The 26,956-nt window shown below is 44.7% G+C and overlaps 1 protein-coding gene across 1 annotated transcript; it reads right to left on the bottom strand.

The window, feature by feature from the left end:
* Positions 1–12,366: 12,366 nt before the first annotated feature.
* Positions 12,367–26,624, bottom strand: C6H10orf143 (chromosome 6 C10orf143 homolog). The gene is made up of 4 exons (XM_075504316.1): positions 26,239–26,624; positions 21,332–21,472; positions 21,136–21,201; positions 12,367–17,388 (listed from the first exon to the last, which is right to left on the bottom strand). The coding sequence occupies exons 1-4, from the start codon at positions 26,317–26,319 to the stop codon at positions 17,359–17,361; spliced, it is 318 nt and encodes a 105-aa protein (XP_075360431.1). The 5' UTR covers positions 26,320–26,624; the 3' UTR covers positions 12,367–17,358.
* Positions 26,625–26,956: the final 332 nt, after the last annotated feature.

The raw sequence follows: 26,956 nt of genomic DNA, 5'->3' as shown, positions 1-26,956 counted from the left end.
TCCCTGCTCCCGTTTATCACCTCCTTGAAGAAACCCGTTCGCCGTGGCTGCGGCTGGCGGGGAGCGGCGGGTGCTGCCCCGGTTTGCGTGGCTCGGCTGAGGAGGGCGGCTGGTGGAGCAGCAAATCTGAGCCGGGGAGAGAGGCTCTGGGGGGGATTTCTGACCTGCCCGTGTTCACCGTCCTCGGGAGCATCGGCCCCATCCCCGTCCCTTATTCGTGTGCAAATTTTTCCAAAGCAGGGGCAGTATCCTCAGGAAAAATAATTTTTGTGAAATATAATTTATGCCTTAAGAATCACTTAAGGATGCTTCAGACTGTTTAGGGAGTGTGAATATATAGTCTTCTATGCATCCTGGCTGTGTGAGCCCTTGCCACTTCTTCCTCCTGTAATGGACTTGCAGGTACAAACTGGCATTTTTGTGGCTTTCTCTGGCCTTGTGCCACTCCTCGAAAATCTAGGGACTGCCACGTGAAAAATGGGGAAAAGCAGTCCCGCGGGGATGCCTTCTCATCTGTGACACAGATGGGTTATTGATGATATTCTCTTTTCTTATTTAACTGCTTGAGATCATCTCAGAGAGATGGCGAGGATTGATTTATATCAGTGAGTCAAGTAACTGCTTTTAATCATGATTTAAATCAAAAAGTGAGAAACCTTGGTTTAAGTACTTGATTTTTTAATTTGCTTTGCATTTGTACTTTTTCAGTTTCCTAAATAAAGGTCTGTGCCCTTTGGCGATGCACTCGAACTAAGATTCTCCTTGTAACAAATCGGGTGATATTTTTTTTGCCAAAGACTACACAGTATCTGCTTATGTTTTTTGTGAATGTATTTTTATTCAGATTTTATTTTTACATGAAAAGCGTTTCTCTGCTTTATTTTTATTCCTTTTTTATTGCATGTGTTTTACACTTTATCGCATCGAGCTACAGCAGGAGAGGTGACAGGAACGCAGCGAAGGGACGGAGCAGCATTTTTTCTTGTAGACAGTGGTTTTTGTTAGACGTATACCTGGGAAAAGATGCTAAAATCTATTCGGCAGTAGGACACAGGGCTGAAGTAATCACAGTTAGTTCTGGGGAAGCCTTTCGGGAGTGCTCACGCCCCCAGCGATGGGTATTTGCGCAGGGGCTGGGGGCTCCGTGCCGCTCTGCAGCTGCAGGCCCCCGCCGCGACCGAGCCCCTCGCCCTTGCCTTGCACAATTAGTAGACAGCGTCTTCTCGCACCGATATACTTTTCTGAGCAAAGGAAAGAAGCGTTATTTTTAAACTCCGATTATTTTCTCCATTTCAGAGGAACTAGCGAAGCTAAAGAAAACCTTTTCGCACTTCCAGGCAGTCCAAAATCACAAGTAATTAGTGTTGAAGTTTTCCAGCACAGTGGAGACAAGCATGGAGATTTGAACACGTGTAACTACCAGGATTTGCTCTGCTGAGAGCCTGGGAAGGAGCCGAGCGGCAGAGGCAGCGGCTGTTGTGACAACCAGTGACGCTGAGGTGGCCGCCAGAGCTGGGCACGGACCCCCGGGTCTGCCCAGCGTTCCCCTTTCGTTTGGAGCACCTGAGTTTCCTTGGTACGTCGTAGTACTTTTATTTCTCGGTTTGATAGGTTTGTACAGGTTAATAGGTTTGTACAGGTTAATAGGTTTGTACAGGTTAATAGGTTTAAGAGGCTACAGCGACTTTAAACCGTAGCCCAGGTATTTGTACTTTCAAGTGATCCTGACCAGCCTGTGATGTATCTAATGTACATTTTCTTATCAGCTCTGGAGAAGGAACGCAACCTGAATATAAATGCATTACGTAAATTGTGAGAGGACGGTACTTGGTACTGGCTGTGAGTTGGTGCGAGCGGCTGGGAACCCTTTCATTACCGGGCGGGAGAGCAGCGATGCTCACCTCCACCTTTGCCACCAGACCCACCAGGAGCGGAACGTTGCAGATTTTATTCCCTCGCATGTTCTGCTGAATATTTATATGCAGCTCGTTGGAAAAAATGTTGAAACTCTACGGACTTAATTCCTGGCAAGGATAGACGCGCGTTGCCGTTCCCGACTCGTAATCAGCGGGCTGCCGCTGCCCGGCTGAGGAAGCCAGCATCAAATTGAGGAAACGCACGTGGAAAGAAAATCCAGGAAAGACAGAGGTTATGCTGCTGGGGAAGCAGGAGAGCTTCCCCACAAAATGCTCTCTCCATTCATAAATTATCAACTCGGACCACTTTCTGCTTGTTTTCCTACTTCAGGTGCTTGTCTCCCACATAATTGCGTATCCAGGAGGGGTGCAGTGCCACTGGCCTGGGATTTATTCATTCCTGCTAATGATGCACCGACTTCAAATTTATGTGCATTTGCTGCCTTCTCACTGGCTTGCTCGTTTATTGTGTTCGGAAACATCGGCTCTTAAAAAAGAAAGGGTAACTAGGATGGCTGCGGCGGTGTGATCTCCCCGGCACCGCGGGCTGGGAGCATGTCGCTCCTCCGGGCTGCTTTTCCTGGTGGCACATGCCCTTATGTTCAAAGCTCTGAATTTAGGGGGTCTGGAGGAGCGGAGACGCTGCCTCGGCCCTGGTGTCTGCTCCCCTGCCCGGGAGGAGCGGAGCCTCTTGTCTGGTGCCCACCCTTGCCGGGAACCCCCTTAAACCATCCCGCTCCTCCCTGCAGGGTTTAGGCCCCCGAAAGAAGGCAAAATGGGAAACCGTGAGCGACAGGGAGGGGAAGCACTGGGAGACCCCTTGGTAGCACCCAGAGATTGTTAATTTATCTACCCAAGTGCTTTACTGCTACAGTTTTCCATCGAGGCACCTGCACTCCTGAGAAGGTTCTTCTGCCGGAGCTGGTGCCAGGATGGGTTTGGGTGGGCATCACGGTTTTTGGGGCAACGATAAAAAGGCTGCGTCGGCTGTCCTGGCACCCAGCTTTGGCTCTGCCCCGCCGGGGTGGGGGGTCCTGGGCAGGCGGGGGGGGGCCCTTGGACGGAGCCCCGGGGCTGTGCTGGGGCTGCGGGCGAGGGGACGTGGACCTTCGAATGTTTGCGCTGGTGAGTGGGCGGCTGAGTTACTGGTATGGCCAAATGGTTATAGCTAACTGACAGGGGTTAGAGCTCATTCGGACCGAACTGGCGCTGCCGTGCCTTCTCCCGCCGGTGCCCTGCTCCGCTCCCATGGCAGAGGTGTGGTTCCCGCCCAGCAGCGGGCTGCTGCTGCCTGCTGAGGACCCGGCCGCGCCGCATTTCACCGGGTGCCGAAGGAGGCCGGCGTCAGGAGCCCTCGCTAGTTTTACGAAGGGCTGATCAATATTTGAGCCTATCTTTTGTTGCAGCTGACAGCGCCCGGCAAAGGTTACACTTTGCACTTCCCCTCTAGATAAAACAGACCATAACGTCTTCTTTGAACTCTTTTCAGAATTGCAAATCGCCCGCTCCTAGAAGTGAGATGCAGTGAGACACTTGCAGGCAGCTTTGCCAGCATCAGGCAGGGCTGGTTTCCAGCCGAAACAAGACTCATGCAAAGCAAGGTTCCTCCCCAGCAGTCCGGAGACGCGGCCCCGTAGCTTCCCCTCGCTGGAGCGAAGAGAGGACAGAGCTCAGCGGGAACCCGCCGGCTTCCTCAAGGACCCTCAGCTACGGGCAGTGTTTGAACTGCAGCGAGGCGGTGCTCAGGAGCAGAATTAAAACAGAGTAGAGAAAATAGAGCTGTACGGGCACAGGAGAGCCCAGGTAGCAGGGAGCACAGCGAGCGATGCTCCACGAGCGGTGCTTGAGCTCCTTCCTGTGGTGGCAATGATGAGTTACTCGTCGTGTACCACCAGCCTGGCGTCGGGAGATCAGCCTGAGCGCATCTGCCGGGGGATCTGCCCTCCATCTTCTCCAGCCGGCCCATCCGAGGAGAGCAGCAGCCCCGCGATGCCGGTGGCTCTGCAGGAGGTGGGGCGAGCGGCGGGGCCCTGCCGGTAGCCGTCTGCTCTGTGCGGCCACGGAGGCGAACAGGAGCCGAGTCGCATGGTAGTGCCAACCAGCTGCACAGTGGCCAAGCGCTTGGCCGGCCGTATGGTCACTGACGGTATAGTCCGTATATAATGCTATTTTATTACCGCGGTCACACCTCTTTTCCCAAGTAGGAATGGTCAAACCGTTTGTATCGGGTACGTAAACACGGAGCACGGGTTAGTCAAAGCGGCACGCGTACCGCACACGTACGTGCTCGGTACGGGCAAGGGCGAGGAGTCCTGGCCGCGGGCAGCTCCGGGAGACCCTGCCAGCCCGGCCAGCCCCGGCCCCCAGAGCGGGAGGCGAAGGGCAGAGCTGCCCATCCTGCCTGCTCTTCTCGCCACATGGAAAGCCGCAGTAATTTGCAAGTTGTGCATGCAGATCTTCAAAAGAACAGAATTTGGCCCTTAACGTTCTTTTGATGTATTTTTTGTATGCAAATAAGGTTTAATTTCTGAACTTTGAACAGTTTGCAGATTAGTTTATTAGAGTGTTGTATTATTAAGTTGTATACTCCTGGGGTCAGAGCGAGGCATTTGGAAACCTCAGTGAACATTATTTATATTGTTAAACAAAGTCAAGAACTTCAGACATCTGGTATTCACCACAAAAGCAGACAATCAAAACAAAGACATATTTGTAATCATACTCAGTAGTCTTTTTATGTGAAGTAATTACTAAAATAATCTAAAGACATGGATCAGATTATTAATGAAAATTATAGCCTGCAAACTACTGTAATATACATCTCTACCTTTCATAAAACAGACGGGAAACTGTATAATGTAATGAATAGCCCTGGGGTTGTGCAATGCCAGAATTCATACTTTGAAATCTGTTGTCTCAGCTGATGAGCTCTAAGGGGAGTATTAGCAGACCTACTGCTGATTGGGCTGTAGATGGTAATTTTGCACTCTACTCTTTCTGTCTGATGTAGTGATTTTGCTCTTTTTACACTAAAGAAACTAAGTATGACTTATTAATGAATTCCTTTTAATATAAGCATTTATATGCATATAGCTGGGTAAAATTCAAAATAAGGTAGAAAACATCCAGGGCTAATTTGCCTGTATTAACACGGGGACGGGAAGCCGAGCAGGGCTACGAGGGGGAGCCTGCACAGGCTTCCCCGGCGGCCACGGGTCCGGGCTGTCACCGTGACGTTTGGGGTCCGGGCCGTGGGTTACGTTCGGCTGCGGTACGCTGCTCCGCAGAGCACAGTCGTACCTAGACCCAGCCGCCGAAATGAATTGAAGCGCATACATCCACTGGTCTAGACGTACGCCAGGTACGCCTCCGGCCCTGCGAACCCTGCGGGGTCTGCGTCTGGGGCTGTGCCTTGGGCTGGGAGCAGAGGGGCGACTGCAAAACCGCGTGGAGGTGGGAGCAAAGCCCTCCCGCGCTCCTGGGACAAGAGCACAAGAGCCGAGCAGGGGGAATAAACTGCCGCTACTTCCTTGCGCTGGTGAATAGCTGGCAGTGCTATTGGATTAACAGCTCTGGATTTTCAGCTACTGCTTAAGTTTCTCTTCTAAAAGTGATGGGGAGGCTCGGTCCTGTCATCCACTTCCTCTTACAACCGCCACCGACTTCAAAGGAAATCCTGCTGGCAAAATAGCTACAGAATTGTGTCAGTAGTTTATTTGCTCCCAAGATTAGATAATTAATGAAGACAGAATATTAAAATCACATTTGCATAAAGCTAAGGGTAATCTTAAAGTGTTCTATTATTTTGTAAATGACCCGACGTTTGTAACGCATTTATAATCATGAATCAGGAGACAAGTCCTTTCAAATAAGGAAGTACAATTTATAATCTCAGTTTCGTTCATTATTTATTCATACTGCTGTTGAATCATCTGCTCTTCAAAACCTGCAAAGCCACAGAGCTTGCTTTACCTGCCGATGCTATTCTACGAGAAAGTTAAACTAAACTCTGCGTTTGAATCAGTCCAAAGTCCATCAGGAGGTGAACTCCAAACAGATCATTCTGCTTGGACCTAGTTATTCTGAAATTCTACAGGACTTCTGCTGTTCGCCTTCCCCTTCATGTTTAGACAGGCGGCACACCTGAGTGACTGCTGGCTCAGGGATGGCAAAACCAGATATTCACTATTTTCAGCACAAAACCATGGAAAATATCGATTCCTTTCTACTCCAGTACCGTGTTTGCGGCGGTACCCTGAATGATTGCTATTAATACGAACTCATTGTTTCGCTCGTTTGGAAATAAGCACCTCTCGCATGTCGGAGTTTTATTTAAGGCCAGTAGCCCATTCCCGGGTGCAGTAGTTTTCCCACCCTACAACGCTGAGGAGGTTTTTGCATCACGCTCCTGCATGCAGGGTCCTCGGTGGGCAGCAAGGGGTGCGAAGGATCCACCCAAGTAAATCAGGTCTGTCACCCGCAGGCTGTTCCGGGAGCATACCCCCGGCGGCTGTGCCCAGAGCAGGAACGAGAAGCAGCCCAAATTCCTTGTCATAACAGCCGGCACTAAACCCGACTTACCTGACTGCTTTTCAACATATATAGCAACATTTTTGTCAAGAAATGGGAAAGAAAAACTTTTAGCCCCTTTTCTGAAATAACTGTCACAGCCTCTGCTCCGGGCAAGTGACTCGCTGCACATAAAAGAAAGACTGAGCAAGCGTTAGTCTACCAAGAGCGGGGTTTTGTGACTCAACTTTTAACAGAATTCGAATGGCTTCACCATGATCATCAGCAAAATTGTCAAATGGATGTAACCCTGGCAATTAAATGTAGACAGAAAATTCTGCCTATCGTTTACTATTCTAAATTATCTAATCTTCAATGAAATAGCATCTCTTTACTAAGTAACTCAAAATAGCTATTTCCCTTTTCTTACAAACCCTTTTTAAAATTACTCTTCTGAATTCTTTTCCTTCTTGGCTTTTGCTCAGCAGTTAACATTTTAAAAGCCTCACAGACTCTGTCCTTTGCGAGCTACTGAATCGCGGACTCAAAACACCTTGCACTTACTGGGCGTTTTTCAGCCAGCGGCGTGGAGTCCAGATGATAACTTTCTTTTCTGTAAAGGCTTCTCATTACATTGATAAAAAATACCTTTGTGTAAGACTTGAGCACAGCAGCGTTCGGCAGGGTGCTGGGGGCAGCCCCGGGTGCAGCTGAGCGCTGAGGAATTCGGGGTGGATTCCTGACTCCTCTGCTTGGGGGTGTGAAGATGAGGGTGGTGGGGGCGAAGGCCGATGCTCGGGACGGGGTCCGCGAGCAGAGGGACCCTTTTGAGGCCAGCTGGGAGGCACCGGAGGATTTGAGCTGCGCTCTGCCTTGCAGAGAGGCTGCCGCTGTCAGCGTCGTAAACGCCACGTAATACTGCCATGCCACTGAACTTGTGCCTTGTTTTTCCCCGGGGCGTGGACAAGCCCGGCTTAGGACGCCAGTGAGAAAGGGCGAGATGGTGTTGACATCTCTCTGTTAATTAAGGCCTAATTCGTAACATTGCGTATTTAACCGAGCAACTCGGTGGCTACAAACGTCATGCTTGGGAAGTAACTTGCAGAATCAAGGTCTTAACTATTAACGTTTTGGGTGATCATTTTTTGATAGTTTCAGCTGAGAGGGTTCTGCTTTCTCACCCAGCTGGCATTTTGTCCTTCGGAGATGTGGAAATCCGAAAGCCAGTCCTGCAGTTTTCAGTTTTCTGCTTCGAGTCCTCTCTCTCAAACTTTCCCTCTGTTTCTTTAGTTTCTGAGATTTTTATTTGCTGCCGCCCTGCAGAGTGGCTCTGAGCACTGCTATGTTAATTGGGAAATACGGAAGATTACACAGACCTTTTCTCCCTCCTTCCCTTCATTTGCGCTTGCCCGGGCGGGCAGCTCTGAGCTGCCGTGGGGTGTCACACCTCGCTGCCGTGGCTGTGGATACGCAGGCTGTGGATGTGCACCCGAGGAAGCCTGGGACCGCGGCGTGCGTTACCGGTTTGCTTCGCCGCTGCAGCAGCAGAGGTGGAAGCAAGGGGGGATCTGGTGCCAGAATGCAAGAGGAGAGGGATTATACACAGTGCAAAGCTTTAGCCCCCCCCCGTGTGGATGCTTATGCTAATGCAATCAAGGGGTAGATGTTAATGGCGTGGGTTCAGTCCGGGGGGACACTTTCACAAGGAGCTGGACAGACAGCCTTGCAGAGCTCGGACAATTTGAAAGGGGAAGAAGGTGCAACGTGAACTGCGTGCTGCTGTTCTAATGTTCCGAGGTAGACGGTTTCATTGTAATTGCTCTTAATATTTAACGTCGTGCCTCCTTGGAACCATTACTGGCCATCACTAGGTGGCAACACAGCTGGCGGAGAGAGAGCCCGCGCTGAACGCGCGTAGGGAAACCTCAGGCTGATTTCGCATTGCTGGCTCCGAAGATTAGGGAAAATCTTCTTGCTTCTGTAGGTCTGTATTCCATCTGCAGCCTCCCTGAAACTTCACAGGCCTCTCACTGTGCAATTACAGGAGGATTTTAGTCTGATTATACATTAAAAACTCCCCTCTATAAAGAAATCCAAAGATCAGAGACATTTTCTTTTAAGTATTACATTGAAATTTGAACACTCCTGCTGCTTATTACAAAATGTTTCTACAAGGCACTATGGAACTCTTAGACTTTGTATTTGCATTGTTAGAATTCTTTTCTTTTCTCTGTTTAAACATTAAATCCAAGCGTTTCACTTCCACCCATTTGTTTCACTGAAATGTATGTTATGGAAGTTTTAATTACGGCCTGAACAGAATGCACAGTCACAAGTCATTGTTATGGATAGCATTAACGGGCCTGAGAGAATCAAAACCAAACCAAAAATAAATGACATTTTTGTCCTTCAGATATGTGAGACTGTGAATGCAAATTCTATAGTCTTATTTTTTCTGATCCCCACTGTTCTCTAATCTTATCAAATATAGATTCCCATATTCGGAGTCAGTCTGATAAAGCAGCTTGCTATAAACAAGTTGCATTAGATTTTGCAGAGCACATTTTCCTAGTAAATCCTATTTCACAATCTTTTTCTGGTGACATATTAGCCATTCCTTAGTATATAAAGTGTTCTTTGAATATTTTAACTACTGTGTTCTAGAACAACACATAGGATAACGCAGTTGTACTGTACGCTATCTTTCTTTAGACACCATGCTTTATTGGAAAGGCAGGATCGTTTTACAGTCCGCTCCTCGTTTACCCTTTCAAGGCAGAGATAAGTAACGCTCCCCAGTAAACATCTCGATTACCAGTACCTGCCTTGATGCAGTGTATCTGCACAGTTAGCTTTTGATATCACTGTTTGTCTGTGAATGGAGGTGCCTCAAGGTTCATAAATCTGTATGCAGTAGTATGGGTTCTCTAACAGCAATTCATTTTAATTATGTGAGACATAAAAAGACCACCTACAGATGAGACAATACAGCTGTAAGATTCTCAAGGTTACTATGGGGAATACTTCATAACTGAAGTATGTTTTCCCAAAGGAATTATACTACCATTTGATTTAATTTTTAATTTTTACATTTTAATCAAAAATAGATCAAATGGTGGCGTTATCTCCTGGGAAACATACTTCAGATACGAAGCAGTCCATGTTCCTTTTAAATATGTAAAGCTGCCATTTATGTATAACTCATGAATGACACCCTGTGTTGCAAGCAAATATCATGCAGTGATTTCTATATTGTTTCAGTAACAACACTATAATCATACACAAATATCACTACACCTGATTCTACAAAGCAGATGGTGTTAAATAGTGTGGACTTCAGAAGCTAATACCATATATATCCAGTGCTAAACAAGAGGCACCGCGCATCGAACAGGTGCACACTAACATTGGCAGGGACCACGTCCCGCGGGGCAGCCGGACACCGAGCAAGTTGTTGTTGAGGTTTCTGAAAGCTGTTGTTTGAAAACTCGGGCTCAGAAACACGGTTCGGTACGTGATAGCAAAGAACGAAGCCCAACCTGGTCACGTCTGGATGTCGCAGTTTAGAGACCTCACGCATACGTTGTCACGCAATGGCAAATGGGTTTTTTAAAGTTGGTGAGGACGTATGATTTGACAGAGGATGAGGTTCAGATCAGTTAATGCCTAGTTGATCTTCCTGGGATTTTTTTTTTTTCTTTTGGGTGTGTTTAAAAAGAAAACAAGATGGCCAATGTTTTTCTTGCTCACTTGAGGAGGAGTTGGGAACAACTCAGGAAGACAGAGCAACGGACGAGTCTTGATGCTCCTTGACGTGGGACGTTTCCCACTATACCTGAGGATTTTATTTTTCAGTAACAGTCATTTTAGTAAACCATCTGTCCTAGACTCACAGAATGGTTGGGTTGGAAGGGACCTTAAGGATCATCTAGTTCCAAGGGACACCTTCCCGTAGACCAGGTTGCTCAGAGCCCCGTCCAGCCTGGCCCCCAGCAGCAGCAGGGCTTTGTGCTTCTCAGAGCAGCACGGACGCTTGCGCATGTGCCGTGTTTGTACGCAGGTATCCTGAACGGCAGTTCCACGTGTGATAAAATGTCACGGTGTAACTCTTTAATTTTAGAATTACTGCCAGTAATCAAGGCAAAAATAACGTTACTAACGTGTGACTAGCGATCTGCTCATACAGGCTATCACATTATGTTCTCAGGAACCACCACAGGGCGTTCTCAGCAGAGATGCTGAAGTTTTAACATGCGTAGTTTTCCCAACTAATGTAGGCATAAACACCATTCATTTTAAATACATGATTTTCAACATACATGTTGTATAGTATAAATTTCTTGTCTGTGTGGCTAGACATATACAGACTGCCTTTAAACCCCACATACTAAACCCAAAATTTTGTTCTTCCATCTTTTTTTTGGCAGTCAAGATGACAAGTCAATGTGTAATTACTGTCAAATGAATAGTTAAGCGAATGCTAGTACCACAGTCTAAAGCAACTAAACCTAGTACAAAAATTTTACATAACATAGATAATACATTTATTATTTTCATCAATATTACATTTATCCTACCCCTTTCACAGTTGCTCTTGCGCTTCTTGCTACTTCAGACATCAAACCAGGATTAATTCTCCTTTCGCCTCGCGCTCCATCTGCTTACCTTTACACAAAATGTATGTACAATGCTGTCCAGCCCAAATCCTGTTCATCTATAAAGTTACCTTACCCTCAATACATGCAAGAATAGGTGATAAAAGAAGAAAAAACACAAGCAAGTAATTGTGCCTTCAGCCTCCCTCCCCTTGGGTTCAACATTGCCGTTCCTGAGGACAGTTGTTCCTTCTCCAGGACGGCTGGCCTGTACTGCGTGGCCGAGGTCAGACTTCCCCAAGGCAGACCTGTAAAACCTGTTCTCTCCAGAAAGGAACAAATGCAAGCAAGCAATTAAGTTAATCTGTACTTGTTTATCAAACAAGTTTCATTTTATTTTTTTAAGATTTTTGCAGAAATGGCAAGTTAAGGTAAGGGCTTTAAAGGGCAGCGTGCACCCTGTTCGTGGTTTAACATCCGCGTTGCGACTGGCAGCTCCTCGGGACGACTTCAGGCAGACGATTGCCCCGTACCTGGGCTCCTCATTAAGCCTTGCCACAACAGGCGGCGTAGCACAAGGCAATGGACTCTCCGGGGATGGGAAGAGGTGAACAACCAGGCTTAGGTGTACCCCAGAAGCAAGCGGATCCGTAAGCGGTCTACGGCAGCAGCTCCTGTAAGGCCCCTACACCTACGCCATACGTAACTGGGAGGATTTACGTTGGACTAAACTTAGTCTGCACACTGAGCAGAAGCTGTCCAAAGGAGCAGCCCTTGGTTCAGACTCCACGGGGAGAACGTGACGTGCAGCTGGAGCAGAGGTCCCAGGGCGGGCTCATTTTGAAAGAAGCCATTTCACGTGCGCTGAAACTGCGCTACCAACTGCGGCAACGCACAGCAAGGGGCAACGGTCGGGGGATTTGCTTCGAAACCGCACTGCTATGAAGCAAAATGATAGTCTAAATAAAGCAATAGCCTAAGGAGATCGCAGTTTAGATTCATGAAGGTATCTAGACACCTACATTTCTACTGAAATCCACAGGAACTCAGGTCTGATCCTCAGGTGTTCCAACTAGGTGAGGAAAAACAAAATCTGGAGACACAGATGGAGAGGGATCAGTTGAAAAATATTAATGTTTAACTCTATTAAACCGAGCCTGTAGAGGAATTACTCTGTTCCAAAATATTGATTCTGCATATCATTCATACATCTAGCCCGTGAGGGGGAAACACTGTGTGGGCTATACCGCACAAATGAAACGGTATATAATATAAACGACAAACACTTTTTATTTACCTTTATACCTCAGTGTCTGCAGAGGCAATTCAATTATTAATGGAATAACAAAACCAGTCCATTTCATACCGTAGCCAAAGTGGTGTTTAATGCTTCTGCTTTTGTTAAGTAACAATTTACAAAATACAAAGCTAAAAATATTAGATTATATCATTTTAACCTGAATTAAAAACAGACCATATGCCTCTTTTACTATATACATGTAAATAAAGTATCAGTCAAGTTTTGTGTACAAACCACAGTGTTAGGAAATATAAAGAGTATATAATTTTTATCAATAAGACAAAATTTCATAGTTATACAAGGTGAACAAAAGTCTTACAAAAATAATTTTGTGGTTCTACCGCAGATTTGACACAAATCTGCTTTAAAGAAATATTCACCTGCCCAACCTGTACGGCATTCATCTGTACCTATTACAACAGCTTTATGATTCTCACTGACAAGTCCTGAAACAAATCACACACACAGCACACCTATTTTAAAAAAATACCACGATTATAAACCTTCAATATATTAAACAATTTGTTTTCATACTGGCTGATTTATAAACCCGTTCCTTACCCCGTTAGAAAGCATGGAGTAAGGAATCACTTCCTAGCCAAAAGATTCACTTTGAAGTTTATCCAGAAGTATACGCATTCTCATTTGTGAAAAAAATCAGACACGATGATGTTTCTAAACAGCTAAACATGTCTCGAGTCAGCTGGAGAGGTCAGTTAACCCTCCAGAAGGAGTCAGACGGTCCTGCAAGGAGCGGGGGGAGCGGGCACAGCGACCCGCAGCAGGAGCTGCTTTGCCCCCCAAGCAATGAATGCTTGGATGTAAACGCCGGCTCCCAAGGTGAGCAACCCCAGCTATTTCACTTTGGGAGACTTTACACAGAACGTAACCCAAATGTCCACCTACCCAGAATACTTTCTTTATCAGCAGTAGCAGTCCCAGAAACATAAGTAAACCCCTGTTCGAGTTTTTGTCAGGACTTCTGGCCTCCCGCAGCCAGGAAGAATGTAGAACGCTAATAAAACGGTGCAGCGCAGTTACCCTTCTGCCTCCTGCCTTCAACTGCAACTCCCAAAGGTTTCTTAATTTTTTTTTTTTTTATAGCGTAAGCCAACTTAAGAAAAACAGAAAGGAGAGAGCTGCTATTTTTGACAAACACTAGGAAGAGTATCCGTACGCTGTGCAAATGAAGTATGACTATACACACGCACTTGAATTCTAGTCATACAGGAACTACTTCTTAAATATTGACGATGCCAATGCTTAATAAAAAGAGCAAAGTCAAGTTTAACATTCTCCTGATAGCCAATACATTGTTTATATCAACAAACAATATCAAAGGAAAAAATACTGTTGGAAACTATTGACATTTTCCTAATTTGTGACATTTGATGTTCAAGTCTTAGCTATCAGACAAGAAAGGATGCCCACAACAAAACCAATAAAACCAAAAAACAACAAAACCAATAAAATACTGGGTTTGTGTTTGTAAAAAGTCTTTCCATTCAATATGCGTTCTGTTTCCTGGGCTCTTCCCGTGCGTCTGCCTGCTACTAGCAGCTCGAGCAGACAGGATATTGAACTGGGTGTTCCCATTTGCCCCAGTCGGTGCTGCTGCAGGTCAGTAACTAGGGAAGAGTATCCTGGACACTGAACTGTTAGGGATGCAAAAATCAACACACTTATCAACTCTGAAGGAACAGAAAAATACAGCCGGGTTTCCACAGAAATCTTTGCTAAGGAAGAAAGGCATCATCACATTTCTGTATCAACCCCTTTTTTCCAATACTCACACTCTCATTACAAACTGTGTTATGATACTGCCAAGTGGTTTTCATTCCTTTTCTAGTCCAATGTATTTTAATGACAACAGTAGAACTACATGAAAGTGGTAATTGGGATGGGCTGAAAATGAGGGGAGTTAGCCTTCCACTAGCTAATCTATTTCTACACCCCTTTCTGGAGTTCATTCTCAAAACAGATTAAATTGGTAGGGGAATAGAGGGGTTTTTTATTTAAATACTATTATAGAATGGATCTGACATATGCTATATTGTGTTCCTGGAGAATGCTAAAGGCTATAGTTAAAAACAAAGAAAGAAAAAGAATCCTACTTGTGAGCATTTTACTCAAGTTTAGTTTCCATAGCATAGCATTTAGATGTTCAAAATGTACATGTGAATAACATGACTACTAATCAGTTAGACTTGATATAAACTGCAGCATCACATTTTTTGCAGTGTAAAGCAAGTACCCCAGGCCCATGTTCACACTGCAGGCTACAGAGTAAAAAATAGGATCAAGTTCTCCTATTTTGTTCCGCTGTATAGACGCAGTAATCTCCAAGGACAGTCTTGAGAGTCAGGGCGGATAGTGCAATAAAATACCTGCACAGTGTACAGTAACAATGGGAAGACTGATACGAAAAAATTACATTAAAATCGAACACTAGTATGACTTCATCGGCCTCTGTAACGCAGCCACGAGCTATGACCACTCCTGTGATTTATGTATGATAAGATTTTACAAAAAACAAGTCATGGTTACTCTAAAAGGCGAAGACTTAAGAAGAACATGGCACAAAACCTACAAGGACCATAAGGAAAACCAGTTGGTTCTCCTTTTTACCACATTCCATACGATTACAATACAGTTAAGTTTAAAGCAAACAGAAGAAGGATATGCACTGGTATCTGTGAATTCTTAACATGATAAAATCTGAGTTATTTAAATGAAAAGCACCCTTTTGGTTTGATAATCCACAGACATATCCCCCGTGTTTTAAACATGATGGCATACTTCTTTGCTCTAATATATTCTAGCAGAAAACTGTTCCATCATGGAGTCCAAGTCTACTTTTGATGTTCTCTTCTTTGGATACCCAAAATTTTGACCACACACTGTTCTACTAATCATTACTTGTCATACATTTTACTTGGTGAAACATAACAGGTTTTGAGTCATTTTGTAGAAACAAAACTTCCAGATACCTTTTAGCCTTTTACCTTCAAGCAGCTATTTCAACTTTTTCCGCACAGGAACTGACGCTTAGCCGTCTTTTTTTTTGGCTCCTATTATTACCAGGATTTTTAAAAAACAAGGGTTGGAAAATGTTGTAAAAATGAATTGCCCACAAAATACGCTCTAGTTATCTTGGTAACAAACATGTAATTTCAGTCTTTAGAAAACATTTTGTATTATTATTTTGCACTAGTTGATAAACTGTGATATTGGTACACGGGAATTTGCTCATCATACTATTGTTTCGAGTGAGGATACGTTCCTTTCGAGCTTGGACAGATACTACTGCTTGCATCAACCCGTACTGGGAGTGGGAGGATTCACGATGAGTTTCAGATCTTCAAGGTAACAGGGACAATACAATTTCTAAAACCACTGTGTTTCTCGGAGATTTGATCTTTTAATGGATTGTACTGTTCTTGTGATGGAAGAAAATTTTGAAGTGTCTGAAAAATTTCACACTTTGCAAATATTTATTTTTGATGTAACTAAAATTTATATTGGCTTGGAGGAAACGTACTCTTTCCTAACCAAACAGTCTGTATGCCAATTTAGTGCAGCTCTGCTTTATAGACTTCTTTCCTCATCTATTACTTAATTGAATTCAGTATTTATATGATATTCATATATTTAGGAAGAGTATCTCCTTAATAACAGTCACCTTAGTGCCAGCTACAACTCCACACACAATATGGGAAGCATTCTAAGACTCTGAAAAATCTTTGTCTAAGGATTTTGCAGCCTGACAAACCCCACTGGGAAACTAACCTTTAAAAGCCTGTCACTAAATTTTTGCAACTTTGGAGCTACCATTTTAATTTAAACTGGCTACTGGCTGCTCTCAGAACAGGAGAGGCCAAATGCTGTCATGCCTGCCCTATCTGTTTTGGGTTGAACTCTGCCCCAAAGCTGAGTGGCAGCAGGGCACAGCTATAGCTCAGCAGTTCTCCAGACAGTGGAGATTGCTTTCTTTGTGAACTCTGCCAGGTCACAGCAATTTCCCTCCAAGGCACAGGGTTAACGCACTGCCATTCAGTTCTGAGCTTTCAGGACCCTTCTGCCTAAACCAGAGCAGCCACTGAAGTGCCACACCCAAATAGCACAACTCGCCATCTTAGAGTCTAAAAATCTGAATGTGTTTAAAAATTATATAGTCCTATGTACTGGCAGAATGTAGATGAAATTATTTGTGATGAGCCAATAAAATCATATTGGATGACAGGTTTAAGACTTGTTAAACAGATTTCTTCTAATATCACAATATCTGGAAAGACAGAGTCAGGGAGTGTTAGATGGTATCTTCACAACTTTGTGAGAACTCCACAGAGCTGAATTACTATTCATCTTCCCTTTACAGAGGCTTGTTCAAATAATACTGCTTTTTCTATTAGATATTTACCTGCCACATTCAGAAACTCCGCTTGTTATAAACAAACTAGAAGTTTAGCGCATAAGATACCCGAATTGGATGTATATTTTGGATTTTAACGTAAGTTTCAATGGGATTTTTACTGGCCTCCACAGCTGAATAGACACCTAAAAATGAAGACATTTCTGTCCTCCCATTTCTGCCTGCGTAGATAGGGCTGAGCTAAAACTGCAAGCCCTGTAGCCATGTAAATGCAAGGACCGCTTTCCAACAGTATCAGAGAAAGTGCCCAAGAGAGACAGGAAAATCTCTTGTATCAGCATGACCTTTGGCCCAGTCCTAGGTGAAACTGGGCCAAAGGCCAGATCAACTTAACTACTCTCAAACATGAAATCAGCTTTTTTTTTTTTTTTTTACCATAGACTGAGCTACCTTAAAAGCAGAAGCATTTTTTCAAGTGTAAAAACAATGATATCCATAATTGTGCACTGAAAGAGTAACACATACGGCAAACTGCTATATGCTGAATACCACACACAAATCCGCGCCGCGAGTGAATGTACAGATATCCAGCTGTACAGGGTTCACAGGTGCGTCTTCAGAATTTAAAAAGAAAAGCAGTGTTGCTGATCTGCCGTCTCTCAATCTCTAGAAGCCCAGGATATGATTGAAGTGTCCCTGAAATGACAGAATTTCATGTCACTAAAAATTATCTCATCAAAAATTGAAATCTTTTCCTCAGTATAGGTTTTCAAACTTTATTTTAAAGGAAACTGACAATTCCACTAACTGCATGACGAATGTTCCCTTTTTTTTCCTGAAGGACTAGCGGACAACCAAAAAGTCTGGACAGTAAAGGGAATGTTCAATGTAATCTGTATAAGTAGCACGACTGAGTTATGATACTTGTTTTGCACACGGAAGTTAAAATATACCCATACAGAATACAGACAATGTTACCATCATACTTGTACCTATAACACCACATACCTTATTCTATGTAACCATTAAATGTTTAAAGATTTTGAGGACAGAACAGAAATTTACTTTCCGGTTGGCAACTTTTGTTTTAAACTGAAGTCTGCATTTGTTTGTATCACATTGTATTTGTTTAAAGAATGTATTCACAGTAATACTTTTAGAACAAAAGAAGTGTTATCTCTAGTTATCACGTAACACAGAAAAATCTCAAGAATGATGGTGCTGTTCTCCCTGCTCTGAAATCTTACCTAGCATCCTTCTAGTTAACACCACTTCCTCCTCTTCTTCTGAGTCCCTGCCTAAATAGTCAATAACACATTGGTCCAAAGAAAGCTTACAAAAAATGCAACTAAAGTAGTACTCTTTTCTCAAATTGTGGTTTAATACATTTCTTATTCCTTCTGAAACATGTGGTAGTCATTAAATGTAGAAAAAGAGGTCTAAAGTTAAGGGAGCAAACCTAACAGTGATAATGCCTTTAAATACACGTTGAAGTTCACAGCACATATGGCAGTGACACAGAAATAAATGTGTTCAGGAAAGCTGATGTTAGTGAATTTCCTCAGATGGCTGATTAGCTCCATAAATATTAGGATTTCTCGATGCAAAATACAATCCTGATAAGACTATCCACAACAATGAAAAATTGTCTCAGGCCTCTCTCTGTCTTGGACTTGTTCCAGTTTGGATGTTTTAATTTATTTGAATTTCCCTACCATCAGTAGAATAAAGTTTCTGATAGGATTTTAACATTATTGTTATGAAAAAAATTACATTCTTTATCTTGCTATCCATAGGCTCCTCCCTTCTGATCCTTTCAGCTGTTCTGAAGGACTTCCATGATGCGTGCTAGTCACTGTGACAGTCTCCAATTTCCCTGAAGTGAAATTTTAACTGTGAAGAAAGTTATCTGAGCTCTTATTGGCTTACTAGACATTATACTCTAAATATAAGCTTTTCATTATTTTCAGAATGAAAATAGTTTACTAAAATATTTCCTACCAAATGTATTGAACTATAACTGTATTATTTGTTATGTTACTGGACACAAATAACTGATTATCCAAAGAGAACACAATTAACAAATCTATATGATCAGTTCATCATCCATAGGTAGAGGGGTTATAGATGAATCATGCTGTGAATGCAAGGACACTCACACAGGCAGCTTATATCAGGGTGGTTATGTTAGCTCAACACGACATGAATTCAGCTACACTGGAACACAATTCTGGCTGCTCTAGTCCTGTCTTTGTGTTGCATTATGTCCAAACTAGCAAACTCTCCTAACAGGAACTGGGAGCCAAAGAGAGTCCCTCCTCTCTGCAAGAGCAGGCTATCAGTGCAAAAGCAGTCATATTCTTCTTTTATCCAGATTGTTCCAGCCCCATGACTCAAATAATGGGGAACCGAATATATACACTAACTTCATGATTCCATTACCAAGCATTGTCGGTTACTCCTTAAACTCTAATTTATATTTGACATTTTGCAACTCACCTGGGTAAACTTTTCCCCCCACTACAGGGTACATCATGGAAATCAGAATCATATTTAAAATCAGTCATATTTAAAATCACCCTGCTTTGAGCAAAGCGTTTTCCATTTCAACTCCACAATATGAGGCTAATTTAGCAAGAAGTCTAGCGAATAGCTCTATAAGGGCTCCAGATTTTTATAACGCTACCTTGAGTTTCTATATTGAAAGAGAAGAAGGACAGTCAAGTAGAAAAATTGTTTAGTTTTGAGATTCCAGTTCTGAGTAAAGTTAGCAAGTTGTTTTCCTTGTTTCTTACAGCTGTAGCTGAAAAGCATTTAAAAGTGAACGGAATAGGTCATCCATTATAACCAAACTTCAATACATAAATGTTTGTGGAGGAGGTGAATGTTACCCCCTCAAGTTATCTGGTTTTTATCTCAAGTTCATTGCTAGGCCATAGGAAAAAAATGTCAGGCTTATCTGACTTAAAATAGAAATGGTGTTATTTGGAATGACAGTATTTGTACTCATGTTACATAAAAGCAGTCATAATTCTCTAAAATTAAGTGGTCACTGATATAGAAGAATTTTACAAACTCTAATGCTGTCACTGTAATTCTGGAATACAACAAAACTGACTTCCTAATGTGCCAATTTGGGTTTTAATCCCAAGATGCTCTTTTCTTTTTGGGGTTTTAATCCCTGACATGTTCTCCATGCTCCAAAAGACCGTAACACATCTGGAAAGTACAAACTTGGTAATCCACATATGTGGTCACGGTGGTTTCTGTATTCCTAAAGTCAGCCCTGGATCTGGTTTCTATTTTATTTTTAAAGATGAGCAGAAATAAGTTCACAGGGTAAATATATTTTCAGTCACAGCTCCTGACTTATGACAGCAACCTCAGTCTCATAGCATCCAACAGAAACTTTGCCACTAATTCCGTCAAATCAAAGATTTTGCTATACACATTCAGCCTTTCTGCAGAAATGCATGGCATTCCCTCATGCCCCTCCTCATTTTTGGCTCTCTAAGAAATGCTGTGCGATGGTTCAAAAGGATGCAGTGGATGCAAACAAAAGTCAAGGGTAGCTCCCATACGTTTAAGAAACTTCCTAAACTTTGGTTAGACAATTTGCATGAAAAATGGAACTGTAGGAATACCATAACCTCCTTCACTATTACCAGCCGTTCTCTCTTGAGGGACCTGGCCTTCTATAAAGGGGAAGAAAGAGAGTGGTTAAGGTCACTGTCATCTGTTAGTGGGAAATTCTAGTGCTGCTGCTGCAGTATTATGGCATACTACATGGTGCCAAATCATAGCTGTGACTACAGCCTACATAAATAAAAAAATACAGGTTTTAAACAGCTGGCTTTGGACGCCAAGAGGAGCCTATCTGAATCAGCTCAGAAGCCAGCACTATTCAACTGCCCAAATACTTGCACTGTTTTTCAGAAAAGTCAAGTTGTCTGTGCCGAGCCCTGATTGCTACTGGTTCTTTAGCTAGCTCGTTTAAAACTAGCTCTGGTATCTCTACAGTGTGATATTTTTAGGCTATGTCTATTCTTTGGAAAAGAAGTATCCAATTAGGGGAAAAAATAGGAGATAGAATGGGATTCCTGAATATTTTATTATGATCCAGTAAATCAAGGAAGATATAAAAATGGGGTAGAGGAAGTTGTATGTTACTGCTTGCTTCAGTTACTTCCTAAACTCTGCTTTTTGGAGTGAATTTGAAAAATGTGTTCGCAGTCTCCATATTTTCCAACTGCTGCTGGAAACATATTAGTTTGTGCTCTGTTGCTGTGCCTCAGAAATGCTAAATCAATCTACCTTCTTTTATTTACATGCTTTATTCCTGAGAAATGTAATTGCGGTTTTTATTAACTTTATGTTTTATGGATCTAATACTTAAGAACAAGTCTATCTTTTATGTCACAGAAAGAAGGTTAATATACTTACAGATTCTCCAGCAATACATCTTGGGCAAGGCTGGGCAGTACCTCTGCTTCCATGGTTTTCAAAAATCTAATGAACAAAAACATATACAAAGCCATCAAAAAAGAAAAGGGGGGCAATTATTTGCCATTTTATTATAAGATGTATTTTAAATGTGTCCTTCTGAAAAAAATAGATGTTGTTGACAGTGTAAACATACCATTGAATTTTGCTTTGTCTTTGTAGCCCAAGGACCACAGTCAGTGGAGATTTTCTGTTTAGAATCCAGCTCCATGGCACAATCAATGAGGTGAGCATCAGCCTCATTTGGAATGGTTTCTAACAGCTTGCATGCTCGCTTCTGAAAGAACCAAAAGCAATATTTACATGTCTTCGCAAGGCATAGGCCACTGAATACAAGTTTTCAGGATTTTATTGTTTATGACTGATAAGGATCTTGCATTCATTTGGAAGAACAGTAAGTTAGTAATGGACTACCTGCAAGTAGGGCAGAACACCAAAATTTTGTATTTAACACTGCATCTCATGCGGGATGAGTGGGGAAATCTGCAGTTCTCACTAAATGTCTCTGTGCCTCAGTTTCATAAACTGGGGATAAAATGCCGCTGGGAAAAGAGCATACTTCACTCTCCATTAGTGTATAATTTAGGATGGCGTTTATCAAAGGAACGGATCAGGGGAAGTTGTGTGAAATGACTAATTACATCAAGGGAACGGAAGGAAAACCCTGAAGCCAAGTCAGACAGCTATGAAGACATATTTTGTAATGATTTTTGTATCTTTCTCTGAATACCGTCACCTTTTTACAGCTTTCCATTGCTATATAACCAATTAACTTCCCGCTCTTGAAGCTCTAACGTGAGCCGTTATCTAGTACTGAATGACCCTTGGATGTCCGGCGAATCAAAGGCGCTCCACCTCCGGAGAAAGGGCTGGCCTAACCAGGGATGACTTTCTCACAGCGCCTAGCAAGCCAATGCAAGATCAGAGGTCCCCAGAAACACTGCTTTACTACTCTCAGAACCAGGTTAGGAACTGGTAAGGTTAAGATGCAAGTCTGTGGAAGATGCCGATTGGAAACTTGAAGAAGAATATCCTTGGCCTGTGACTGCTATCCCATGCAACAGGAGGACTACCTAAATCCCAAGGGCTCCTTGAAATTGTAACAGCAAATTAACAGAATAATGGGAAATTTCAAAACTGACACAGATGTTTCAGGGTCTGACTCTGAATTCCAAAGAGATACACATGCTTTTGAAACTTTTTTCTGATGCTTTCTGAACAAACTTTGTTTAAGGAATAACAATACTCCATCTCTTTCACAAGCATATGATTTCACAGGCAGAAGACGTGTTGCCACAGAACTAAGAGACTATCGAAGAATGGAAACTAAATTTAAAATTTGAATATGTTATGCGAAAATAAAATGGATCAATACAACAGGAACCTCAGTGGAAAACAGTTGAAACGAGAACACTATCAAAGAATACAGGGTATTTGGATGGAAAGTAAATAAAGAAGTGAAATATGTATTGTACTAAGAAAGGGAATAATATAATAACAAAAAGTCTGAGAAGGTCCTCTAAAGATAGACTGCCTTCCACTGGGAAAACATTCTCTTCCCTTTGTTGCTGCAGAACTCGTCCTTTATTAAAAGGTACAGCATAGAGGTACAGCAGCATAACTGAAGATGTGTGAGATGAAGGAGAAAAGGGAAAAAATGATTTACTGCCATACATCAGAAGAAATTTGGCTTATTAAAAATAAATTCAAGGTATTGTTTTTTGGGGGGTTAAGATACTTAGCATCACTGACAGGAATTCAGCATACAGAGTAGATGGCTGACAAACTTATCATACTGATGTCAAGACAATTTGTGGAAGTTTCTAGCAGACGCTGGCTTCAGGAAAGACTTCACTCTCTGGAATTCTCTCTCTTAGGAAAGAAACAATCAATACATCAATTCTGCCTGCACACAGAACACATTTAGTGCAGGATTCAAAGAGCCTGCGATTAATAAGGATCAACGAGCTAGCTATTCAAAAGGCAAGCAAGGATTTCACCAAAATGACTACTTTTCTTAGGGAACAATCATGCTACATCCAGCTTGGAAACGTAGTTTAAGACAAGCAACAGCAAATCACATACTGTCCTGCAACAGGCAGAAAACAGGTCTCTCTGCAGAGGGGATATTCTGTAACTTTCTTTTCCAGCTGGAAAGTCCTGGAAAAACACATGCATTTTCACTGATGTTGAACGGATGAAGGCCTCACAGATGCTGCTTTTCATAAACAGTGAAACTAAACTGGCGCAAAAACTAGCTGCGTCAAAATAACTAACCTAAATGCAATGGAAAACACTTTTAAGAAAGACTACCACTGCCTTTTTTTTTTTTAATTTAGCTGTACGATTTGAAAGATCTCCTATAAATTTAATATGTTCATCACAAGCAATTTCTGTTTTGTTCACCACATTTTTCAAAGCCAGCCTAGCTTCTGTTTTGTGTCTCATACACAGCTGTCCTATAGGTATAAAACAGGTCTCCATCCAGCCCAGCTTTACTTAGCTTAGCTCCACGGGACACCTTTTTGGAAAGGACAACGATGGCCATGTGTAGATGCTCCCCGTTATTAGGGCCCCACTCCCTACTGAAAGAGGCACAGATGGCTCAGTTTAGGAAAGCAGAAGGAATGTGAGGTCCATGCAGGTCCTTGTTCTGGGAAACTTTGCTCGCAGTCCAGCCCAAACCAGAACACACCATGTGAATAGTTCTAGCCTTGAAAATCTGTTATTCTTTACTGGCCTCTAAATCCAAATGCCTTACAACCAGGACAACATCAATGAGCACAATCCTAAGGCAAGTTTCTGAAATACATGCAAATAGCTACATCAATGTACAAAAGGAAATCATATGCACATACATACAACATCCAGCAGGAGCTGAGGGATAGCAGAAAAAACTGTAGGGCATCTTCCCCAGTTACAACAGCCACTAGCACAGGACAGTGCATGACAGCAGCATCAAATAAGAGGATGATTAAGACTTCAGAATAGTTGTCTCCCCAAACCCAGGGACCAGTCTGGCCCTGCTTGCTCCATTCAGTTAGCAGAGCTGAGTTTTGAGCTCCCCTCCCCGAGTGGCTGATTCAGCGATAACATCTCTGCAAAGGTCGGCTACAGCGTTCGTAATGACTTCAAGCCCCAGTACCAGCAATGGCTTAAAATCAAACCGGACAGAATCCCAAGGAGAAGAGTAACAAATGTTCTGATATTAGACCTAAAATGTGCAAAACTCTGTACAGCGTCACAGCCGTACGAGTTACAAAGTAAAGCACCTCATCTGCATTGCTGCTAGGGCACATGGTGTTACCCAAAATCTAAAATAGAAAATATTGGTCAATTATTTGGCTAAACAATCCCGGCACCACAGTGAGCAGGCCCTAGAAGGTGGAGAGCACAATCTGGTTAGCATGCATCGCCTCAACAGTCAGAAAGGTCAAGCGTAGGTGTTTCACCTCCTGCCTGTGACCGAGCACGTGACTGCAGCAGCTCAACTGTTCACTTAAACTCATTAAGGCGTGACGACTCAGTTGTAATCTGGACCGTAACAACTGCTGTTATAGAAAAAAAAAAAAATCAACCTCTCATGTCTTGTCTAGGCTACTCTACGTAGAAAGTGCTCTGAACTTTGATAAGGAAAGTTCTCTTTTAAAACTACCTTGCAGAGCTTGACTCATGTATTCTGCTATCTACAGAGGTGGCGACAGCCATCCTGAGTTGCTCTTTGTCACAGAAGTTTCAGAAGAATTTTATCTGGTGTTCAGACACTTTCATTAGTGGACAAACTGCAATTCATGAACCAGAAGAAAGCTATTAGTTGCCTCTCTAACCTCAAAACCAGGAGAAATTCCTTCTTTCCTATGTAACCTTGTCAGTCACAGTCAGGAAGTTCACTGAACAGATGTTCCTCTTCCTCTCTGAGAATGGTATTTCTCCGATAAATGAGGTTAGCCCCTAACGACACAAGTTTTTGCTCAAGTCACACATGAACAGGGATGATCAAGTACCGGGGGGGAAGGAGGGGGGGGAGAGTGTGACCACCAGGATAAGTTTTTCCTGGAACTCCTGTTAACTTTTGCAAAGCAAAAGTGCTTGGCACTTACTAGGAAGAAAGATGCTTACAGGGTGCTGGATGAGAGACACCTTGTCGGAATGAATCCAACTGGAGAAACACACACACACGAGCTTAGCTGAAATAGGAAACTATTCCAGAAGTGCAACATATAAATGCTAAACACATCGTTCTTGTGAGGCTCATCCTGGAGCCAGGACAGCAGAAAATGGATAACATTAATAATGCTACCTGGTAAAAAGGGTATCAGCCAAAAAAAAAAAAAAAAAAAGAGAGAAAAAAGGGGAAAAAAAAAAGCTTGTTTAGTGAAATTCCACTGAAAATTATGAGGTGTGCGTGCAGACTCCCTGCCTCCAGGCAGGCCAAGACCTCGATGGCCCTTACACAGCACTAACTTCGAGCACCGGTACCAGTCCCCCCCGCGGACGGCCGCAGCACTCCGCGGCGGCGCGACCCGCACGCAGCCCCGTTAACAAGGGCCGGGGGGGGGGCAAGGGGCACCGCTGCCCGCTCCGCATCTCGGCACCCCAGCCTGGGCCCGGGCCCCGGCCGCTCCCGCCCGGCCCCGCTCCGCTCCGGGCCGCCCCCGGCAGGGCACTGCCGCCGCGCCGCCGCCAGGGGGCACCGGCCGCCGCGCCGCCCCCGCCCCCGGCCCAAGGGCCGCCTCACAGCCTCACAACGCCCCTGAGGGCAGCGGCTCCGCGCCAGGCAGAGGGCTGGCCGCGGGGCCTGCCGAGCGCGCCGAGGCGGCGCAGGCTGCCTGCCGGGAGCGGCCGCGGCCCGGCCGGGCCGGAGAGGCCGCTCCCGCCGCCGGCGGGAAGTTTGCGGGACGCCCCCCGGGGCCGGGCCGGCCCTGCCCGGCCCCGGCGCCGCCCCCGCCCCGCCGCCGCCGCCGCCGCCGCCGCCGCCGCCGCCGCCGCCGCCGTGAGGCAGGCCGCCGGCTCCCGCCGCCCCCGCGCGCGGGCGGAACTCACGCGCTCCGGCTCCCCCGGCTCCGGCTCGTGCGCGCGCAGCGGCCCCCGCCGCCCCCGCGCAGGCAGCGGCAGCGCGGCCATGGCGGCCGCCGGTCCCCCCGCGCTGCGCCCGCGGCCCGGGCGGGCTCCGCCGCCTCACAGCCCCGCGGCCGCTCCGGGCAGTGCTGCCCGCGCGGGGCGGGGCCGGGCCGGGGCCGGGGCCGGCGGGCGGCGCCGCGGGGCGGGAGGCCGCTCCTCAGCCGCGCTTCGCGGGTCTGACGGCGGAGCATGGCGACGGGCGGCGTCACGCGCGGGTTTTACGCAGCTGCCCCGCATTCACTGTGCGGGCGGCGACGGGGCAGCGCGGCCCCGCGCCACGGGACTGCTCCGTCAGGCCCCGCGCGTCTGACGCGCCCTTTGGCGGGCTCGGAGGGGAGGGACGATGTGACATCAGCGGGGGCGTCGCGTCAGCACCATCGGTTTTGCGAACTGGCCTTGCATTAACTTCCCGAGTGTTTCTTACATCGGTAACAGAAGCAGTAAAAGCTGGGCAGCGGTTCCGAGCGGTCTGCAGACACGCGCTAGCCTCGCACACCCCAGTCCTGCACGGGGCAGGGAGGGCGCTGAATGCAGGACGGGCTTTATTTTTCGCTTTCAATTTCCTTTAGGTTTTGGTGGCATTAAAGGCAACAAGAAAATCGTATCCACGACCTTTGTGCCTGTGGCTTCATGTAATTTA

The sequence above is a fragment of the Mycteria americana genome, chromosome 6 (genome assembly GCF_035582795.1).
Source record: "Mycteria americana isolate JAX WOST 10 ecotype Jacksonville Zoo and Gardens chromosome 6, USCA_MyAme_1.0, whole genome shotgun sequence".
Taxonomy (NCBI): domain Eukaryota; kingdom Metazoa; phylum Chordata; class Aves; order Ciconiiformes; family Ciconiidae; genus Mycteria; species Mycteria americana.
The sequence above is the reverse complement of the archived record's forward strand: the minus strand, read 5'-3'. Positions and strand labels throughout refer to the sequence as shown.

Bases quoted from the DNA above. Each gene is read 5' to 3' on its own strand.
- C6H10orf143 (XM_075504316.1), bottom strand. From the start codon at position 26,319: ATGGCCGCGCTGCCGCTGCCTGCGCGGGGGCGGCGGGGGCCGCTGCGC. The intron at 21,473-26,238 runs GTGAGTTCCGCC...TGGTTCTTTCAG, and splicing joins AGCCGGGGGAGCCGGAGCGC to AAGCGAGCATGCAAGCTGTT. The intron at 17,389-21,135 runs GTAAGTATATTA...CTGTCATTTCAG, and splicing joins GATGTATTGCTGGAGAATCT to GGACACTTCAATCATATCCT.